Below are 17,512 nucleotides of genomic sequence, written 5' to 3' on the forward strand. Positions count from 1 at the left end.
AGGAATGCCCAACCATCTGTTGGCCATTAACAGCATATGGACATCTAAAGTCTAAACCACAACTGGGAAAAGGTTTGTGATAGGACTCTTGGGCCTAATGTTAATGTGGAAATGGGGCCAAACCAATTATATGGAGGGTTTATTGCCGTAGGAACAGAAGAGAGAGAATCAAAGTTATTATGATCGCGGCCTGATTTCTAGGAGATGCAGTTAGAGTGGAGGGGATATAGTGGGAGGTTGAGGTTTAGTGTGTGTTATGGAAGTTAATGGTAATTGTTAGGAGAATCATTTTTCTGGTGTAGGAGCTCTACGCTTTAGTTATCTCTTTTGTCATTCATACTGTAAGAGCATTTTGCTCATCCATCGTTAATAAACACTATTATCTTATTCCAAATTTTGTGAGTTCTATCGTTTGGAGTTTCATATTCAAATAAACAACAACAGGGAAAAACTGGTCGAGTCATAAACCGAAATATCAACCAGATCAGATAATAAAATTATAAATATTTTTAGGTATGTCTTCAGGCATCATTGTAGTAGATTTTTTAGAACCGACACAATTTAACTTTCAAATAGGTGTTTAGAACTGAATACTTTAACACAGCCGTGGGAATTTTTTTTATAGAAAATTGAATTGTTCATCAAAACTCATGTGTTAACTCACCTCAGCAAAATGGAATTGCAAAGAGAAAAAATCAACACCTTGTTGAGGTGGCACGAGCATTACACTTCCCTACCAATGTCCCAAAATATTTGTGGGGTGAGGCTGTCTTGACAGTTGCACATTTGATTAATCGCATGTCATTACGTGTGTTACAATTTCAAACACCTTTTCAAATTTTCTTGAAACATTTTTCCAAAATATCAATCTTTGCAGATTTACCATTAAAAATTTTTGAATACATGGCTTTTGTTCATGAACATAAACATCCTAGTAAACTTGAACCCCGTGCTATTAAATGAGTTTTTCTTGGCTACTCCTCCACTCAGAAAGGTTATAAATGTTTGTCACAATAAATGTTACCTTTTTTTAAAACAAATATTTTTTTGAGAAGAATCATCTTTGGGGAGAAGTCAAGTGAAAATGATTCCTTTCAATTTTATGAAAATATGATTTTTTCAGAAAAAGTGTATACATCACATAATTCTGTTATTGCTGTATCTAAAGAAATTGCCTCAAAAACAATAAGTGATTCTACCTCTACCATGAGTAAGGGTCTTATCGAACTTGAGGCAACAAATAAAGAAAATGCTTTTTTGGAACTTAATTTAGAAAGAAAAAAACCAAATATCACCACATAAGAATCCTTGTGATGAAACAGAAAAAAAATTTGAAAAGGGTAATCCAACTTGGAAAGGAAAGGTATATGTAAGAAGGAACCAAGATCAATTAGTGGAAGACCTCATTCCTCAGCTCAGCCAAGAATTTGAATCGAATGAAAGTCAACAACCATACTTGAGAAATTTAAGCTTTACAATCAAGCAAAAGCTCCAATGCTTTTTCACTAGATTCAAGGATCTCTTTGCTGAATTTTTTTGTTGAATATCAAAACTCAAACAAGTGTTGTGTAGATTATGATCCATTAACCCACTTTCAATACTTCATTTGAATCTCAATACTATATTCTTAAATATAGTTTGAGTGGATTGTAAAAATCTTTTTGTGATTAAAAGGTGACTTATAAAAATCTTTTTTGTACTGAAAGGTAACCGTAGAAAATTCTTTCAAGGTCTAAAGGTGAAACATTGTAGCTGATCAGGATTGATTAAGAAAGTTTGTGTGAAAAGCAAAAACATTCTTGTTTGAGCATATTAGTGGATAAACTCACAAATTGTGAGGATTGGACGTAGCCTACCTTAGGTGAACCAAGATACATTACTGTGTGATTCTCTTCTCTTTGTCTTTATTTATTTCTTACTCACTAAGCACAGATCACATAGAGATATTTTCTTTTTATTTCACTAACCAATAACGTTCTTCATTTGTTGTTTTTTAAACCAAGATTAATCTTGAGTTAGCTAAACTTAAAAGCAGTAATTAATTTTAAAAAGAGGAATCACAATTCAAACCCCCCTTCTTTGTGATTGACATTATTATTTCAATATTGTGACAACAAGGCCTCTATAAGCATATCCCACAACCCGGTTCAACATGATCGGACAAAGCACATTGAGATCAGTCGCCACTTCATAAAAGAGAAAATTGATTTTGGTATTCTTTGCTTGTCATTTGTTCCTTCCAATCAACAGACAGCTGACACATTAACCAAAAACTTGACCAGGACAAGTTTTGAACATTTGATAAACAAATTGAGCATGATTGATATCTATGCACCAACTTGAGGTGGGGTGTTGAAATCTTTTATCAGTATTAGAACTACTCATCTTCTTTCAGTTTTTTTATTTCTTTATACCACTCCTAAATTTAAGGAGTTGAGTAATTATACTTTCTCCTATAAAAAGAATCTCTATTTGTCAGAATAATACACAACAATTATCAATAATATTTCTCTATAAAATGTTAAAGATAAAGAAGAACTTACGGCACGAGATGATATAGCTTGAGCAATTTTGATATATGCCTGCAAGAAATAGTTTAAAAGAGTAATCAAAAAATATATTTTAGTTTATGGGCATCATGATTTAAAAAAATCACTAAGTAAAGAAACTAAATTATTATATATACAACCCGGTAACTATAATGTCCTTAGTAATATTAAAGACTCAATAGATAGCTCTGGGATAGAAAAGTTCAAATTGATCAGGTTTAACAACACAGTTGTCTATTTCAAAAAAATACTAAACACAGTTTAAATGACATGATCCAAAAGACCTCACAGTTTACAGGACCAATATCTAGCAAATAGAAACAACGATTCATTCTCACCCCATCTATTCAACAAGCTAGAAAAAAGATAAAATTAATGAGACAGAAGAAAAATATATACACGTAAAAGGGAATTTTGCAGGGAAAGAACTATGGTGAGGATGAATTTGGAATCCTATAAAGTTGCAGGTGAAATGGTTTGCCACTTAAAATTCAAAACTCATTTCTGAAATTTTGGCTCCCACATCAACCGTTGTTTACACTGATGCAAACCCAACAAATTCATTAGATCAGAAATACTATAACAGGAAGAACCCCAACAAACTGGCAACAAATTTAAAACTGCAGTCACAAAACTTATCAATTCATTTTATGAAATCTGAGATTGAATAACATCAACAACCCTACCAATTACCATTACTTAATCTAAGACATAAAAACACCTAGTTCAAGGACAGAGTACACTAAAACATAATGAGTTCCAACAGTTAAAAATAACCAGCATGACATACCGGCCCAAGTTCCACCAATATCTTCCTTAGCTCTGCAGCTCTAACCTACAAAACCAAACAATTAAAATATTACTAAAAAAATGAGGTTTTGTTCTTTTTATTGCGAACTGCAAATCTAAAGTCCAAAGATTCTCAACTCTAACATTAACAAATCACTTCTTTCATAGGTTCAGAAGGTACTCTCTATCCTAACAACAACAAATCAATTCCTTCAAATGTTTAAAAAAATCTTATTTCCAACATTGACAATCATTTCCTTTTTAAAAACCCACTTCCTTATGAAATCATTTTATCGCTATCACTTTTACTCTTCAAAATTTAAATCTTTAAAAACAAAAACAAAAAGGTAAATCACATTCCTAGAGACCTTCAATTACACTTTTCTCAGCATAAACCAAAGTGTAATACATATTTAAATAAGAAGACAATGTAGATTTAAATGCCAGAGAAAATATGGTCAAACTATTTTCTGTATTTAAAAGCTATTCTGAAGAGTTTACTAAAATTAGCAAAAAATGGCTCGTTATAAGTTGTTTCCATAAATTCTCTCTGTCTTGTGCTTTTATTCTAGTAGATAGGCTCAATTAATCTCTTCATAAATCAATCCAAACACAGCCTAAGTCGAGTTTCTAGTGCTTAGAAAGTCTATTTTTGAAAGAAGAAAAAGAAAGAAAGAAAGAAAAAGACATATTTTAGTGATTTAAGTGAAAATTAAAATAGACAAGTAAATAACTAAACAAGTCTTAAGAGAAAATATGATTTATGAACATTTTTTAAGCAGGCTGCTTTTGTTTTTGCAACATCCAATGTAAGTAACTAATAATTTTAATATTCATAGTATTTTGCCGAGGGTGGGGATCGAACAGGTGACCTCCTTATCACTTTACTCACTAACTCTCTCATTTCAACTACCAAGTCAACTTTATATCCTCAATCCAAATGCAGCCTAAGTGAAAATATGATTAGACTATTTTCATATAGACTATAAGCTATTTAGAGGCTATCAAAATTAGCAGAAAACATTTTATGAACATGTTTAAGAAGTTTCCATAAGTTCTCTAAAACATCCTATCAAGTATTTATGCAAGTAATAAGCATAAATAATTTAAGTCAACCTTATATCTCAATCCAAATATAGTCTAAGTCATGTTTCTAGAACGTAGAGACTCTAATTTTGAAAAGAAACAAAAAATGACATAATTTACTAATTAAAGTAAAAATAGAAAACAAATTAAAAAAAAAAACTATAAAATTCCTATGGGAACCACCACAAGAGAGAGTCGGAGTCTGGAGACCTGAAACATGTCGTCGGAACGATCAAAGAGAGCATCGAGGTATCGTAAACCGAACCACTTGCCAAAAGCGATTCCCGTCTGAAACAATCGACGAGCAACAACAAGAGGTTTCCGGTAATAAATAGCCGCGATTTTGGAAATGTTGTAATCCACAAGAGAGTCAGCTTCAGTGGCGGTAAGCTGAAACAGGTAGCCAGAGTTGGCGGTGAAGGAATCGGCGTTGTCGTTGATAGTGGAAACGGCGCGTGTGACGGAGTAGCGGCGGCGGGAAGTGGAGTGGTTTTGAAGTGGAAATTGGAGGGAAGAGTTAGTTAGGTTTGTTGGAATGAGAGAAGGGAAAAAGGAGAGGGAAGGTGTGGAAAGGAGTCGCATTTTGTTAGGATTGGTAGTTTTCAAAATGCAGCAAATGAGATGGGATGCATGAAGCGCTATGTTTTGGCTTCTTCGTCACCTCACAATTTTGTTTGGCCTTTGGTTTATCATGTCATCATCTATGTTGACGTTACTAACTACACCATAATAATCGTCCAAGGGTATCATTTCAAACAAATTACAAAAAGATAATAAATGAACGAATGTACACAACATTAATTAAAATATATAACTAAAAAGTAAATATTTAATAGTTGCATTCTAACCTAAAAACATAATTATTTTAAGATAATTTTTTTTTAAAATGTCACGAGTGTTTTGTATTAGTAATAAATTAATTACTATGTCATAAAAAAAATTGACGAGTTTCTTTTTAGAAAAAATGATAAAATAATTTGTACATAATTGTGAGATCTTTGGTTTAAATTTAAGATATGGTATTATATCTAATAATTTTAGTATTTGTCTATTAAATTATAATAAATTTTATTTATCCACTTTTATTTGTGTTTTAAAACATAAATATAATAAAAATAAGAACAAAATTGGTTCATAATTAAAATATGTTTAAATATAGAATGGTCACAATTTAAAAATAGAAATATCATACTCAAAAAGTTTAGTTAAATGAAAAGAAGAAGTAAGCTTTCTCGTGAAGAAGAACAAGAGGAAGAAGAAAAAGAGAAAAGTGAAATAGGGGAGAAGAAAATATTTAAGAGAAATGTTATTTAAATACAACTTTAAACATAAATATAAACACATATATTGTATACGTATACATACTTAAGGGACATTTTAGTCATTTGAATAATTTTTTTTATATTCCTCAAAAACCCTTTCTCTTTTCTCCATCTTCTTTCTTTTTGCTCCATCTTCTTCTCCACCGAGAGCCTGAAAGTTTCTCCATCTTCTCCTCTTCTTCTCTTCGTTTCTCCATCTTCCTCGTTGTCACTCACGAGAGGTTGCATCCGATTTTTGCTGTTCGCTCGCTGCATTCGTTCGCTCGCTGCATCCGTTCACTCGCTATTGTTGCTCTCGTTTTCGCTTGTTGGGTATTTTTATTGTAAGTTTACTTCTCTATATCATTATGGTTTTTAGTTATTGATTTAGGGTTTCTATTTTTGCTTCTTCATTTAGGATTTTTTATTTTTAGGGTTTCTATTTTTGGCTTCTTTGTTTCTATTTTTGGCTTCGTCGTTTTGATTTTTAGAACTTAAATTTGACATGGTAAATGAAGCATTACATGAACAAGAAAATCAAATTGTACGTTATGGTGAAAGAAGAATTGTGTAAACATCAACCAATGCATGAATCTGATCATGAATTTGATGGTATGAATATTGAATTTTTTTGTCAATTAAATATTTATGATATGCAATTAGATTTGTTAATAACATACTATTTGTCAACAGGTGAGGTGGGAGTTAGTACCCCTTTTGAGAATGTTGGGGATGAAGTCGCATGTGAGCCTAACGTGAACAGTTCAGCAAAAGCAACGTCAAACATAATTACGAGAATGAAAGATAAACCAAGAAAGCGAGTTAAAAGTGTAGTCAATCAAAATCCGTTTGTGAATCCGGATGAAAAGAAGAAGAAGAAGAAGAAGAAAAAATAAGTGTGTTATGGGCATTTTTTGAGTTTGTGGGAGGTTCTCTATAGCGATGTAGTTGGTGGCGTTTGAACTGCACTTTTTGCTTGTATTTTTCCTTCTTTATGCTTTTATGAACAAATATGAATGAACTTTATTTATTTATTTCTTTTATGAATAAATATGTATGAACAAAAATGTATGAAATTTTGAATTTATTTCTTTCTGCTTTTATGAACTTTCTATTCAAATCCATTAACCAAGTTGTGCAAGGAATTAACCATATTGTTTTAAGTCATTAACGATTTTATATCTTGTTTGATTAGAATGCCAAGTTTTCAATTCGAATTCATTAACCTAGTTGTTCACAATATTAACCATGTTTCTCAAATCCATTAACCAAGTTGTGCAAGGAATTAACCATATTGTTTTCAGTCATTATCGATTTTATATCTTGTTTGATTAGAATGCCAAGTTTTCAATTCGAATTCATTAACCTAGTTGTTCACAATATTAACCATGTTTCTCAAATCCATTAACCAAGTTATGCAAGGAATTAACCATATTGTTTTAAGTCATTAATCAGATTTATATTTTTTGTTTGATTAGAATGCTCAAGTTTTCAGTTCAAATTCATTAACGAAGTTGTTCACAACATTAACCATATTTTTTTAAGTCATTAACCAGATTTATATTTTGTATGATAAGAATGATCATTCTGTTTAAATCCATTAACCAAGTAGTGCAAAGAATTAACCATATTGTTTTAAATCATTAACGAGGTTTATATCTTGTTTGATTAGAATGTCAAGTTTTCAGTTCAAATTCATTAACCACGTTGTTCACAATATTAACCATGTTTGTTAAAGTCATTAACCAGATTTATATTTTGTATGATAAAAATGACCCTCTCTTGAGTATGATAAAATTAAGTAGCAGAGCTCCCCATCTTGCCCTTTTCTTGAAGATCTAATCTTCCACCCAAAACCCTTTCTCGAAGCATACTCTTCATAAAATGATTTGACTTCATCTAAGCAAGAAAAACACATCCTTGTTGCAGGCTCCCAACAACATGTGTTGTCATCATCATCAAGGTTGTCAACTCTGATACCTTCATCTTCAATAGTACCATAATCTACGAAGTTTCAATTGATAGTGCAAATGTCACACAAAAACTACAAAAAATAATTCAATCTGATCATTAACCACCTATTGTACTTCATTAACCAATAATATTTACACTAGTAACCAGAAATAAAAAATCAGAAAGACTCAGAATTAAAACACTACTAATCACATAATATGAAACTTAATAATTCAAATTTGATTAACATCATTGATTAAAAGTGATGAAACTTAATATTTAGACAAAAATAATTAACATGATTGATTAATAGTTCACAACCCTAATTTTTAGACAAAAATAAGTCATTAACCACCTATTGTACTTCATTAACCAATAATGTTTATATTATTAACCAGAAGCAGAAAAACCAGGTATGAACCCAGAAAACGTGTATGAGTCCAAAAAAATAAAAATTCATATCTAAGCAAAACAATGTACTAAGTTACCTTGCAAGTGAGGAGATAAAGTTGCTCAAGTTACTTCATAAAAAATTTGATTAAAATCAGTAAATAAAAGGAAAAAAGAGGAATTATGGAAGAAATAGAAGATGAATTGTTTATTTTTGTAGAGGAAGACAAAAAAATACTGAAAAAAGAGAGACAAAAAAGGAAAAGTAAAAAAAGGGGGAAATTTAATAAAGAGATAGATTGTGTGGGGGTGACAAGTATTTGTATTTGTGATAAGAATGGATGGCAAGAATTAAGCCACATTCATTTAATATATCTGAATGATTGCATGTACGTTACACCAAAATAGGTATATTGAAGTAGCTAGGGAGTTTATCACAAAGGCAATTAAAGGGACATGAGTGAGATAAAGTTGATTCAAATTTCAATAAATTAACTATGTGTTGATTAATGGTTGAGTTAGTAGTCTTGGACTTACATAATTTTAACATATGAATTCCAACGTATTCAATTAAACTCGATTCGAACAATACAAATGACAACAGGTCATTAATCGTATTATGATTTAATATATTAATATTTTAGTGATGAAAGTCATACCAAAGAGATAAACATATAATATTAGTTAGGTCCGTCGACAATAATCGATCCTCCGTTCAATAATAATATATAAACAGATCAAAATATAACAAACCATAAGTCATTAGCTACAATTCAAGGTAAAATATTATTTAAACATTACAAATACAGATAATACCATAGTTGGAAGAAAAAGAAAACACCAATGACATTGTTTGAAGAAATATCTACTTCTAAAAGAGTCATACTAAGGTAAAAAGTCGGTTGGAATCAACCATTCTAGATATGTTGACCAATTTTCAAGAAGGTGGTTGAGGCATGAGAGGTGGCTGGGAGAATTTTGTAAAAGTCTAGCTTCTCTCAATTCATTCACTCCACTACCAAATGAATGGTGGTACTTATCATTTAGCTATTTGGTTTGACTCTAACAGAAGACAATAATTCACTAATTTTCAATGGTGAGAAAGTGATACGAAAAGATCGTAAATAGCAAAGTCGATGTGTTACATATTTCAAAATAATCATAAAAGGTGGGAAAGAGCTGGACGAGGGAGGGATGACCATTAAAGGGTAGAAATAGAAGAGGTGGAGTGGAAAGAAGCTAATTAAGAAGGAATGTGTTTGGGAGTGAGAATGAGAAGGAGGGAAAACAAAGATAGGAAAGGCCACTTTGAATATTTTTGCCATTTTCAAATTATTGTCGTTGCAAAGCATGCATGCAAAATGGAACTCAATATTCCAATTCAACATTGAATTCCTTGACATTGAAAATTCATGATCTTAGAACTACAAAAATGATTAAGATATCCAAAGCAAATATAAAGAGGAAGGAAAGTAATTAATAAAACAACATTAGACAAGAATTTTATAGTAGATTTTATTGATTGTGAATGTAAAAGAAATTTGTAACACAAATCATACCAAGTTTTAATTTATTGTTTTAAAGTTTAATAATAAAACACGAATATATCATTAATGTAAACCAATTTTATATTAATAACGAATGAGATTTTAATATTATGTCATGTCATCTAATTCTTGTAAGAGTATATTTTAAAATTGATTGTATAAAGTGACAAATCAGTGATTTTTTATTGATTTTTATTATGTTTTCTTCTTGTTATTATGTATAATAGTTCTTATGTTCGATATAAGTGACTCAGCGATCTCTTAATTATTTTGTTGAGGGTTCTTCTCTTATTGGTACATACAAAATAAAATTATTAAAATAGGTATTAAAATTATTAAAATAGGTATACAAAATTCTTGTTATGTATTGAATAGATGTAGTTATTTCAAGTGATTAATCTATGCTATGACAAGGGAGACATTTGGTTTAAGAAAAATGACACTAATTCAACCATTACTATCCAAACCATATTTACTAGCGCTTGAAGTTGTACAGCAGTGAATGTCTATACACCGTTTTAGTTAAACATAGATTATTAGTCCTTTGAGCGTGATTTGTTCCATTTAAAAATAATATTTATGCAATTTAAATTTAAAATAAATAATTTAAAGGCAATGCAGTCTCAATACAAAAACAAAAGAAAATATAGGAGATATGACAATGTTAGAGTAAAATTATTTTACATAAACGACAATAATGGTTTACCATGACAATAAATAATTAATTGGTTATATAATTTTTATAAAATTTTTAAATTAGTTTTTTTTTCAATAATTTTTTTTTTCATTTTTAGTTTCTATTTTAAAAAAAATTGTAAAAAATTGATACTTTTAATTTTAAAAAAAATCCTATAAAATTAAAATAAAGACTAAAAGTAAATAAAGAAATTTTAAGTACTAAATTTTAAGAGTCATAATTTTATAGAAATTAAAAACATATTTATAACCTATAATTAAAAAGCTATCTTTGATTTAAAAGTGATATGATATGATATTGGAGAATGAATAATTGCGATAGATTGAGAGCGTAAAATTGTTTTAAATTGTTACACACTTACACTACTTTTAAACTCAAAAGAACATACCAGATGCATAAAATCATATTCTCCCATGCATTTATTTGCAATAGATCAATATGATATGATTAAATGCATATGAAAAACTTTTTGATTTAATCTTTGTGTTAACTTATTTTCATCGATTCACGAAATTGGTTCATCTATTTTAAAATTCAACAGTTTTGATTATATTTTTATATTTTTTAACTAAAAAATAATGATGTGACATATTTTAAACGATGCAACATATAATACAACGATGTTGAAAAATTAATACTTATAAAATTACAATAAAATCTAAAAACTTTACTAGTTTTAAGTTATGAAATAATTTATTTTTATAATTTAATTAATAATATATAAATAATTAATACATCTATATAATTCTAAATCATGATATTATATCCTAAGTCATCAAAAATATCTCACACTATCATTTTTTTAATTAAAAAACCATAATTTTTTAATTAAAAAACCATAATGTTTTAATTAAAAAATCTGATGTTGCTTTTGAAATAGAGGAAAAGTGTGTCCAAAACATGTTATAAATAGTCCATAAATACGTTAATTAAAAATGGTGTATAATTGTATAACAAATGATAGATATACATGCAATGATAACATTCACTTGGTCTTTGATGGCTTTTTCCTTTCCCGTGTCTATAGGCAAAGCATGTGAAATTTTAGACATAACAAACTTTGTTATTCATTTCCTACCACACACACAAATACAATACAAACTCCTAAAATTTTGTAACCACCTTTGAACACTCTTCATTCTCTCTTTCTTTCACTGCCAAATAAACCAAAAGAGGTAACAAACAAACAAAAAACTCTTAATTACTAATTAACTGCAATTATAACTTCCATCTTATTATTACAGGCATGATCTTCACCATCTCTTTGAAGATATAGTAAAAGGTAATAGTTCCAAACTTTTATGCAAAATTATTTGATGGTTTTTACATGTTTATTTATGTTCATGTACAAATATGAGTAAATCATTGTTACCAAATATTTTTTTAGTAAAATCATTAATTAAATTGTTGAAATTGTAGAACTCAATCATTTTTTTGTCCCTAAAATTAATTGAATTTGAATATAATCATAAAATTCGATCACATTAGTTTCTTCAAAACAGTTTTAAGATTAAAATTGACTTCCATAGTTAAGAGAGTATGTGATTGAGCGATTTTCTATTTTGAATATTTTAGAAACTAATTTATATATCTGTTTTGAATGACACGGTTTGTGTATCTATATGATACTTAATCATCTTAATGTATCTAGTTATGCACTTTGTAGCACCGACACTTCTGATCGAATGCGTGTCTTGGTGTCTGACACGTGTCAGTGTCGAACACAACCACGATACCAACACGTTGATTATATTCAATAAAAAAAAAATTCTTTTCAAAGTGTCAATGTCTTGTCCGGTTATATATGTAGAAGTTAAAAAAAAACTCTGCTCTTTCTCTACCAAATGGTATATTAGAGAAATTTCAAATTTTCAGACAGTAGTAGAGTCTATCTAAAATTTGTTGAGTCACCCACTATAATTTTGAGATATGATCTATAGAGGAGTTCCATATTATATTTATGAGATATGATCTGAAAACATGTTTATAAGTAGAAAATATCTTTTATCTTAGTTTTGTTGCATCGGGTTAGGATCAACAAAATTTTTAATAGTGTGTAATATTTTTATGAAAAATGTAGCACTTTTTTTATCATATAAATGCAAACTTATGTCCATGTTTGGTATTATCATTGTAGGACAGGAGACATTGATCATGGTCATCATCAATGGAATAATGCAAAAAGAAAAGATTGAATCAGAAAGCTGATTAGAGCTTGAAGTTTCCTCTAGCATGCCATTGAATGAGTGTTTGATATATTATGAAGCTTATGCTCTTTTTTGAGTATAAATGAGTGTTTGATACAAGTGTATGTAATGGATTTCAATGATGGCTATGTATCGAAAGAGCATCGTGAGCTTCATCAATCTGTATCAGAAAGTGCAGATTCAGTATCTATTTCTGCTTTGCAACTTTCACCTAAGTCACCAAAATCTCCTAAATCACCTAGGTCTCTAAAGGTGCAAGTCAAAGGAAGCAATTGGAGTCCAAAAAATAATAGGCAATCACATTCTCCAAAAGATGGACGTCCAAAGAAAGGTGGAGTTTTTTACCAATTGTTTTCATTACCGATTTCACTTTGCAATACTTGATAACTTTTTACACTAAGTTCTTATACCAATAGATAAGCTCAAATAAGTCAACCCAAACTACACAAAATAATTGTGAGAATTGATGGACATAGACTTAAAGTGCCACTTTTCCTCATTTTATCATAGATCATGATAATTTGACATCTTAACTTTACTTGTGAACTTGTAAGCATTTGAATATGAGGTAGGTGGATAAAATATACAAGGGTCTCATGCATGATATCGATATGCCATGACTTGCATTAGGGCCTCAATACTTTGATTTAGTGGCTTTTATTGAATTCTATGAAGCACTGATATTGGCACGAACAAGACGCTGGCAATAACATGTTAATACTAGAAATAATTTGAGAAAATACAATGCAAGTAATTGAATGTAATGAAATCACATGTGTTGGTGTCGTGTTGTATTGGTGTATGATAATAGCATGTGTTGGATATCTGACATGCCTTCAATCTGACGTGTCAGTGCTACATAGATTGAATTATATGATAAAGTACTTCTATTTTAAATTCTAAGGGACAACCTTTTTAACCTACTCTCGTTGTGCAGGTGGTTCTGGGGGTAAAGGCACCTGGGGTGGATTGCTTGATACAGATGACATGAATTCTCTTGACCCTAATGACCCAAATTATGACAGCACTGAGGTAGGGAGTTAAGATTTAATCAATATCTTATTATTATAGCAACTTATATTATATGGATCAATTCTTTAGGTCACTTATTATTTTGCTAAAAAAAGTTTTACTATTTTGTAACATGCCAACAACTATGCAAGTAAATATGGTTTTGCAGGAATGTGATGATTTAAATTCAAATGAAAAGAAAACGAATCCTGCATTGGAAGAGTACAAGAAAAAAGCTACAATAATAGTGGAAGAGTATTTTGCCACTGATGATGTTGTTTCAACAATGAATGAACTTAAAGAAGTTGGAAAACCAGAATACAGTTACTATTTTGTCAAAAAGCTTGTGTCTATGTCAATGGACAGACATGACAAAGAAAAAGAAATGGCTGCTATTCTTTTATCAGCACTTTATGCTGACATAATTCACCCTTCACAAGTTTACAAAGGTTTCACCAAATTAGTTGAATCAGCTGATGATTTGATTGTTGATATACCGGACACGGTCGACATTCTTGCGCTTTTCATAGCTAGAGCTGTGGTTGATGACATTCTTCCTCCAGCATTTTTGAAGAAACAGATAGCTAACTTACCAATAGATTCTAAAGGAGCTGAGGTCTTAAAGAAAGCTGATAAAAGCTATCTAACAGCTCCTTTGCACGCCGAAATCATCGAGCGGCGATGGGGAGGAAGTAAGAACACAACAGTTGATGATGTCAAAGCAAGGATAAACAACTTTTTGAAGGAATATGTAGTAAGTGGTGACAAGAAAGAAGCTTTTAGATGCATCAAAGACTTGAAAGTTCCTTTTTTCCATCATGAGATAGTGAAAAGGGCTCTTATTATGGCAATGGAAAAGCGTCAAGCAGAAACGCCTTTACTCGATCTATTGAAAGAAGCGGCAGGAGAAGGTTTCATCAACACAAGCCAAATGTCTAAAGGTTTCAGCAGGTTGATTGACCTTGTCGATGATTTATCACTTGACATACCAAATGCACATGGACTACTTCAAAAACTAATGTCGAAAGCAGCGTCCGAAGGTTGGTTATGTGTGTCATCATTGAAATCACTTACTATAGAGACTGAAAAGAACAACTCAATACAAGACAATGTTGCAAGAAGTTTCAAGACGAAGAGTCAATCCATCATTCAGGAATACTTTTTATCAGGCGATATTTTTGAAGTGAACAGTTGTCTAGAACAAGAGAACAAAAAAAACTGCGGCGAATTAAACGCGATCTTCGTTAAAAAGCTAATAACTCTTGCAATGGATAGAAAGAATAGAGAGAAAGAAATGGCTTCTGTGTTACTCTCATCTCTTTGTTTCCCACCTGACGATATTGTGAGTGGTTTTGTGATGCTCATAGAGTCAGCCGATGATACTGCCTTAGATAATCCTGTTGTTGTGGAAGATCTTGCTATGTTTCTAGCAAGATCAGTTGTTGATGAAGTGATAGCACCGCAACAGCTTGAAGAGATTGGAACACAATGTTTAGGACAAGATTCCATTGGGAGCAAAGTACTTCAAATGGCAAGGTCTTTGTTAAAGGCAAGATTAGCTGGTGAGAGAATCTTGAGGTGTTGGGGAGGGGGTGGAAGTAGCAAACCTGGTTGGGCTATTGAAGATGTTAAGGACATGATAGGTAAACTTTTGGAGGAATATGAGTCAGGTGGTGACATAAGAGAGGCTTGTAGGTGCATGAAAGAGTTAGGTATGCCATTTTTTCATCATGAAGTTGTTAAGAAAGCTTTGGTGATAATCATTGAAAAGAAGAATGAGAGAATGTGGGGTTTACTCAAAGAGTGTTTTGAATCAGGACTAATAACTATGAATCAAATGGTTAAAGGTTTTGAAAGAGTTGAAGAAGCTCTTGATGATTTGGCTTTGGATGTACCTGATGCTAAAAATCAGTTTTCATTTTATGTTGAAAGAGCTAAGAATGAAGGATGGTTGGATAGTTCATTTTGTTTCAGAAATGCAACAGAGAATGGCACATGCTAAGTTGTTATCTTCAACACTAAGTTTTGCTTATCTTTATAATTCAAAAATTTACAGACAAATTAAATGCAGGCATAAATTGGCATGCCACATGCATTCATCATAACTTCTTATGTAGCCTTGTAGCAAACTTCAAATTTCTTTATACAATATTTTTGTTTCATTTTACTTGTTTTCCCCTTTATCACTGGAGCTTACAGGAAATAATCACAATTTTACTTGTTTCATTTACACAAATGATCAAATTAATGGGATCCACACAGTAGGAACATATATTATTAGCTCAATCATGATCCAAACAATCTCCTTTACGCAGTAAAGAGACGAATAATATGCTTGATAAAAGAACACAAACTGGAAATTTTAGTTTATTCAGTGATGATAAACTGAAGGGAATACAAGGGAATTTATAGGGGTTAGAAACAATTCTGCAGGCATTTAAACTAAAAGATTCTAATATCTGCTCAATTATTAGTAATATTATTTGGAGCAGATTTGATACAGTCATGATTATTACTAAAATGAGATAGGAAATAAGTAAATGGAATAAAAGAGAAATGAGATCTGATATGAGATCATATCATATCGCAACACTTGACCTCTATATGAAAGAAATGGGAATTGTCTAAACTTAAATTTTACAATTCAAAATGCTAATGTTTTTACATAACACTAGGATATCTTATATCATTTTCTTGTTATAAAAAAAAAAATAGTAGTCTAAATGTTGATTCAAATGTAGTATTGTGATTTGCATTATTGAATGAATTGTGTGAAACATAATTGTTCTGTAACTTTCAAATTGAATAAGGAAGAAAGTGTTTCCATACCAAGAAAGTATTACAAAATGATATTCTATCTTAATTTTTTTGGTTGATTTGTAACACTTCTTGTAACTTTTATCATCTGAAGTAAAAGATAATTGAATGATTCTCTAGCAATGTGTTCTTCACAAAATGTTGTAGGATAGATTATTAATTTGTTGTGAAAACCAAAAACTATGATGGACATTTTCAAAGTTTAATAGGTCAATGTTGTTGATTGGGTACAAAGACTCTTGTAGCTAATCCACGTTTTTAAATGTATGTTTGAAAATTAGCAACATTTTTTCATGTTACAAGAAATATAAATCAATAACATTTATTTACTGGAAATATTAATAAACTCAAGTTTTATAAAAAGTATAAATCGGTAACATTTATCAAATGTTATTAATAATACTCTAAAGTGTTTCTAAAATAATTTAGTAACATAGACTTATTGTAACAGTTGATGAAGTGTTACTAAAATAAATAGTAATATTTTTTTGTGATTTAGTAATTGTTTGTTCTTGATTTATTAAAAAAATATGATTTTGGCATTTCATAATTTAGATATTATTTTTAATAGATTTAAAAAAAAAAAAGAAGTTATTATGTGTTTGTCTATCATAATGAAATTAAATTATAAAAAATAATTTAAAAAAAAATTTAACAAACATATACAATATTTCAAAACCGCTTATTTTGGTTAAAAATAGTGATTATTGTACTTAACAAACCCACCCCTAATTATTCCTCTTTTTCAAATCTTTGTTCCATTGCGATTTCCATTCCCACTTGTTATTAAACCAAACTCATAATTTCATCGAGAAAAAATAAAACTGTCATATTAGCCACATTAAACTACCATCTCAATCTTTAAAAAAAAAATACAAATTTGAATTTCAAAGATTGGTCCTCTGACTATAAATCATTCCAAAACGATATATTATTTTTACTTTTTTATACTTTATTTAGTTTACGAAATAAAAAAAGAGAAAGAAAAAGAGAGAAAGAAAAGAAAGTGAAAAAAATAGAATATAAAATAATTATTTAAAAATTTAATATAAAAAAAGAGTTTAATTTATATGTATCGACAAAATTCAATGATAAAAAATTGATTTTAACACACCATCTTAATATGGTTTAATGAAATTAAAAGTAAAAAAACTACAAATAATAA

The 17,512-nt window shown here is 30.0% G+C and overlaps 2 protein-coding genes across 5 annotated transcripts in view; one reads left to right on the top strand and one right to left on the bottom strand.

Moving 5' to 3' along the window:
* LOC101497247 (uncharacterized aarF domain-containing protein kinase At1g71810, chloroplastic) overlaps positions 1-5,118 on the bottom strand; it is a 29,241-nt gene extending 24,123 nt beyond the window's left edge. The window contains exons 1-3 of one of the 3 annotated variants that reach the window (XM_027331837.2): positions 4,635-5,118; positions 3,340-3,384; positions 2,544-2,582 (exon numbers count right to left, since the gene is read on the bottom strand). In XM_027331837.2, coding sequence (XP_027187638.1) covers positions 2,544-2,582; positions 3,340-3,384; positions 4,635-5,006 — 456 coding nt within the window. In that variant the 5' untranslated portion in view covers positions 5,007-5,118. The remainder of the gene's footprint in view (positions 1-2,543; positions 2,583-3,339; positions 3,385-4,634) is intronic. The other 2 variants (XM_027331836.2, XM_004489844.4) reach the window with 2 other exon arrangements.
* Positions 5,119-11,344: 6,226 nt separating this feature from the next.
* On the top strand, positions 11,345-15,697 carry LOC101497808 (MA3 DOMAIN-CONTAINING TRANSLATION REGULATORY FACTOR 2). Of its 2 annotated transcripts, XM_004489847.4 has the most exons (5): positions 11,345-11,487; positions 11,557-11,594; positions 12,450-12,850; positions 13,457-13,551; positions 13,700-15,697. In XM_004489847.4, the coding sequence occupies exons 3-5, from the start codon at positions 12,628-12,630 to the stop codon at positions 15,530-15,532; spliced, it is 2,151 nt and encodes a 716-aa protein (XP_004489904.1). In that variant the 5' UTR covers positions 11,345-11,487; positions 11,557-11,594; positions 12,450-12,627; the 3' UTR covers positions 15,533-15,697. The 2 variants fall into 2 exon arrangements, with proteins under 2 accessions (XP_004489904.1, XP_027187536.1); XM_027331735.2 differs by having other exon boundaries at positions 11,345-11,594.
* Positions 15,698-17,512: the final 1,815 nt, after the last annotated feature.

The sequence above is a fragment of the Cicer arietinum genome, chromosome 2 (assembly GCF_000331145.2).
Source record: "Cicer arietinum cultivar CDC Frontier isolate Library 1 chromosome 2, Cicar.CDCFrontier_v2.0, whole genome shotgun sequence".
NCBI lineage: Eukaryota > Viridiplantae > Streptophyta > Magnoliopsida > Fabales > Fabaceae > Cicer > Cicer arietinum.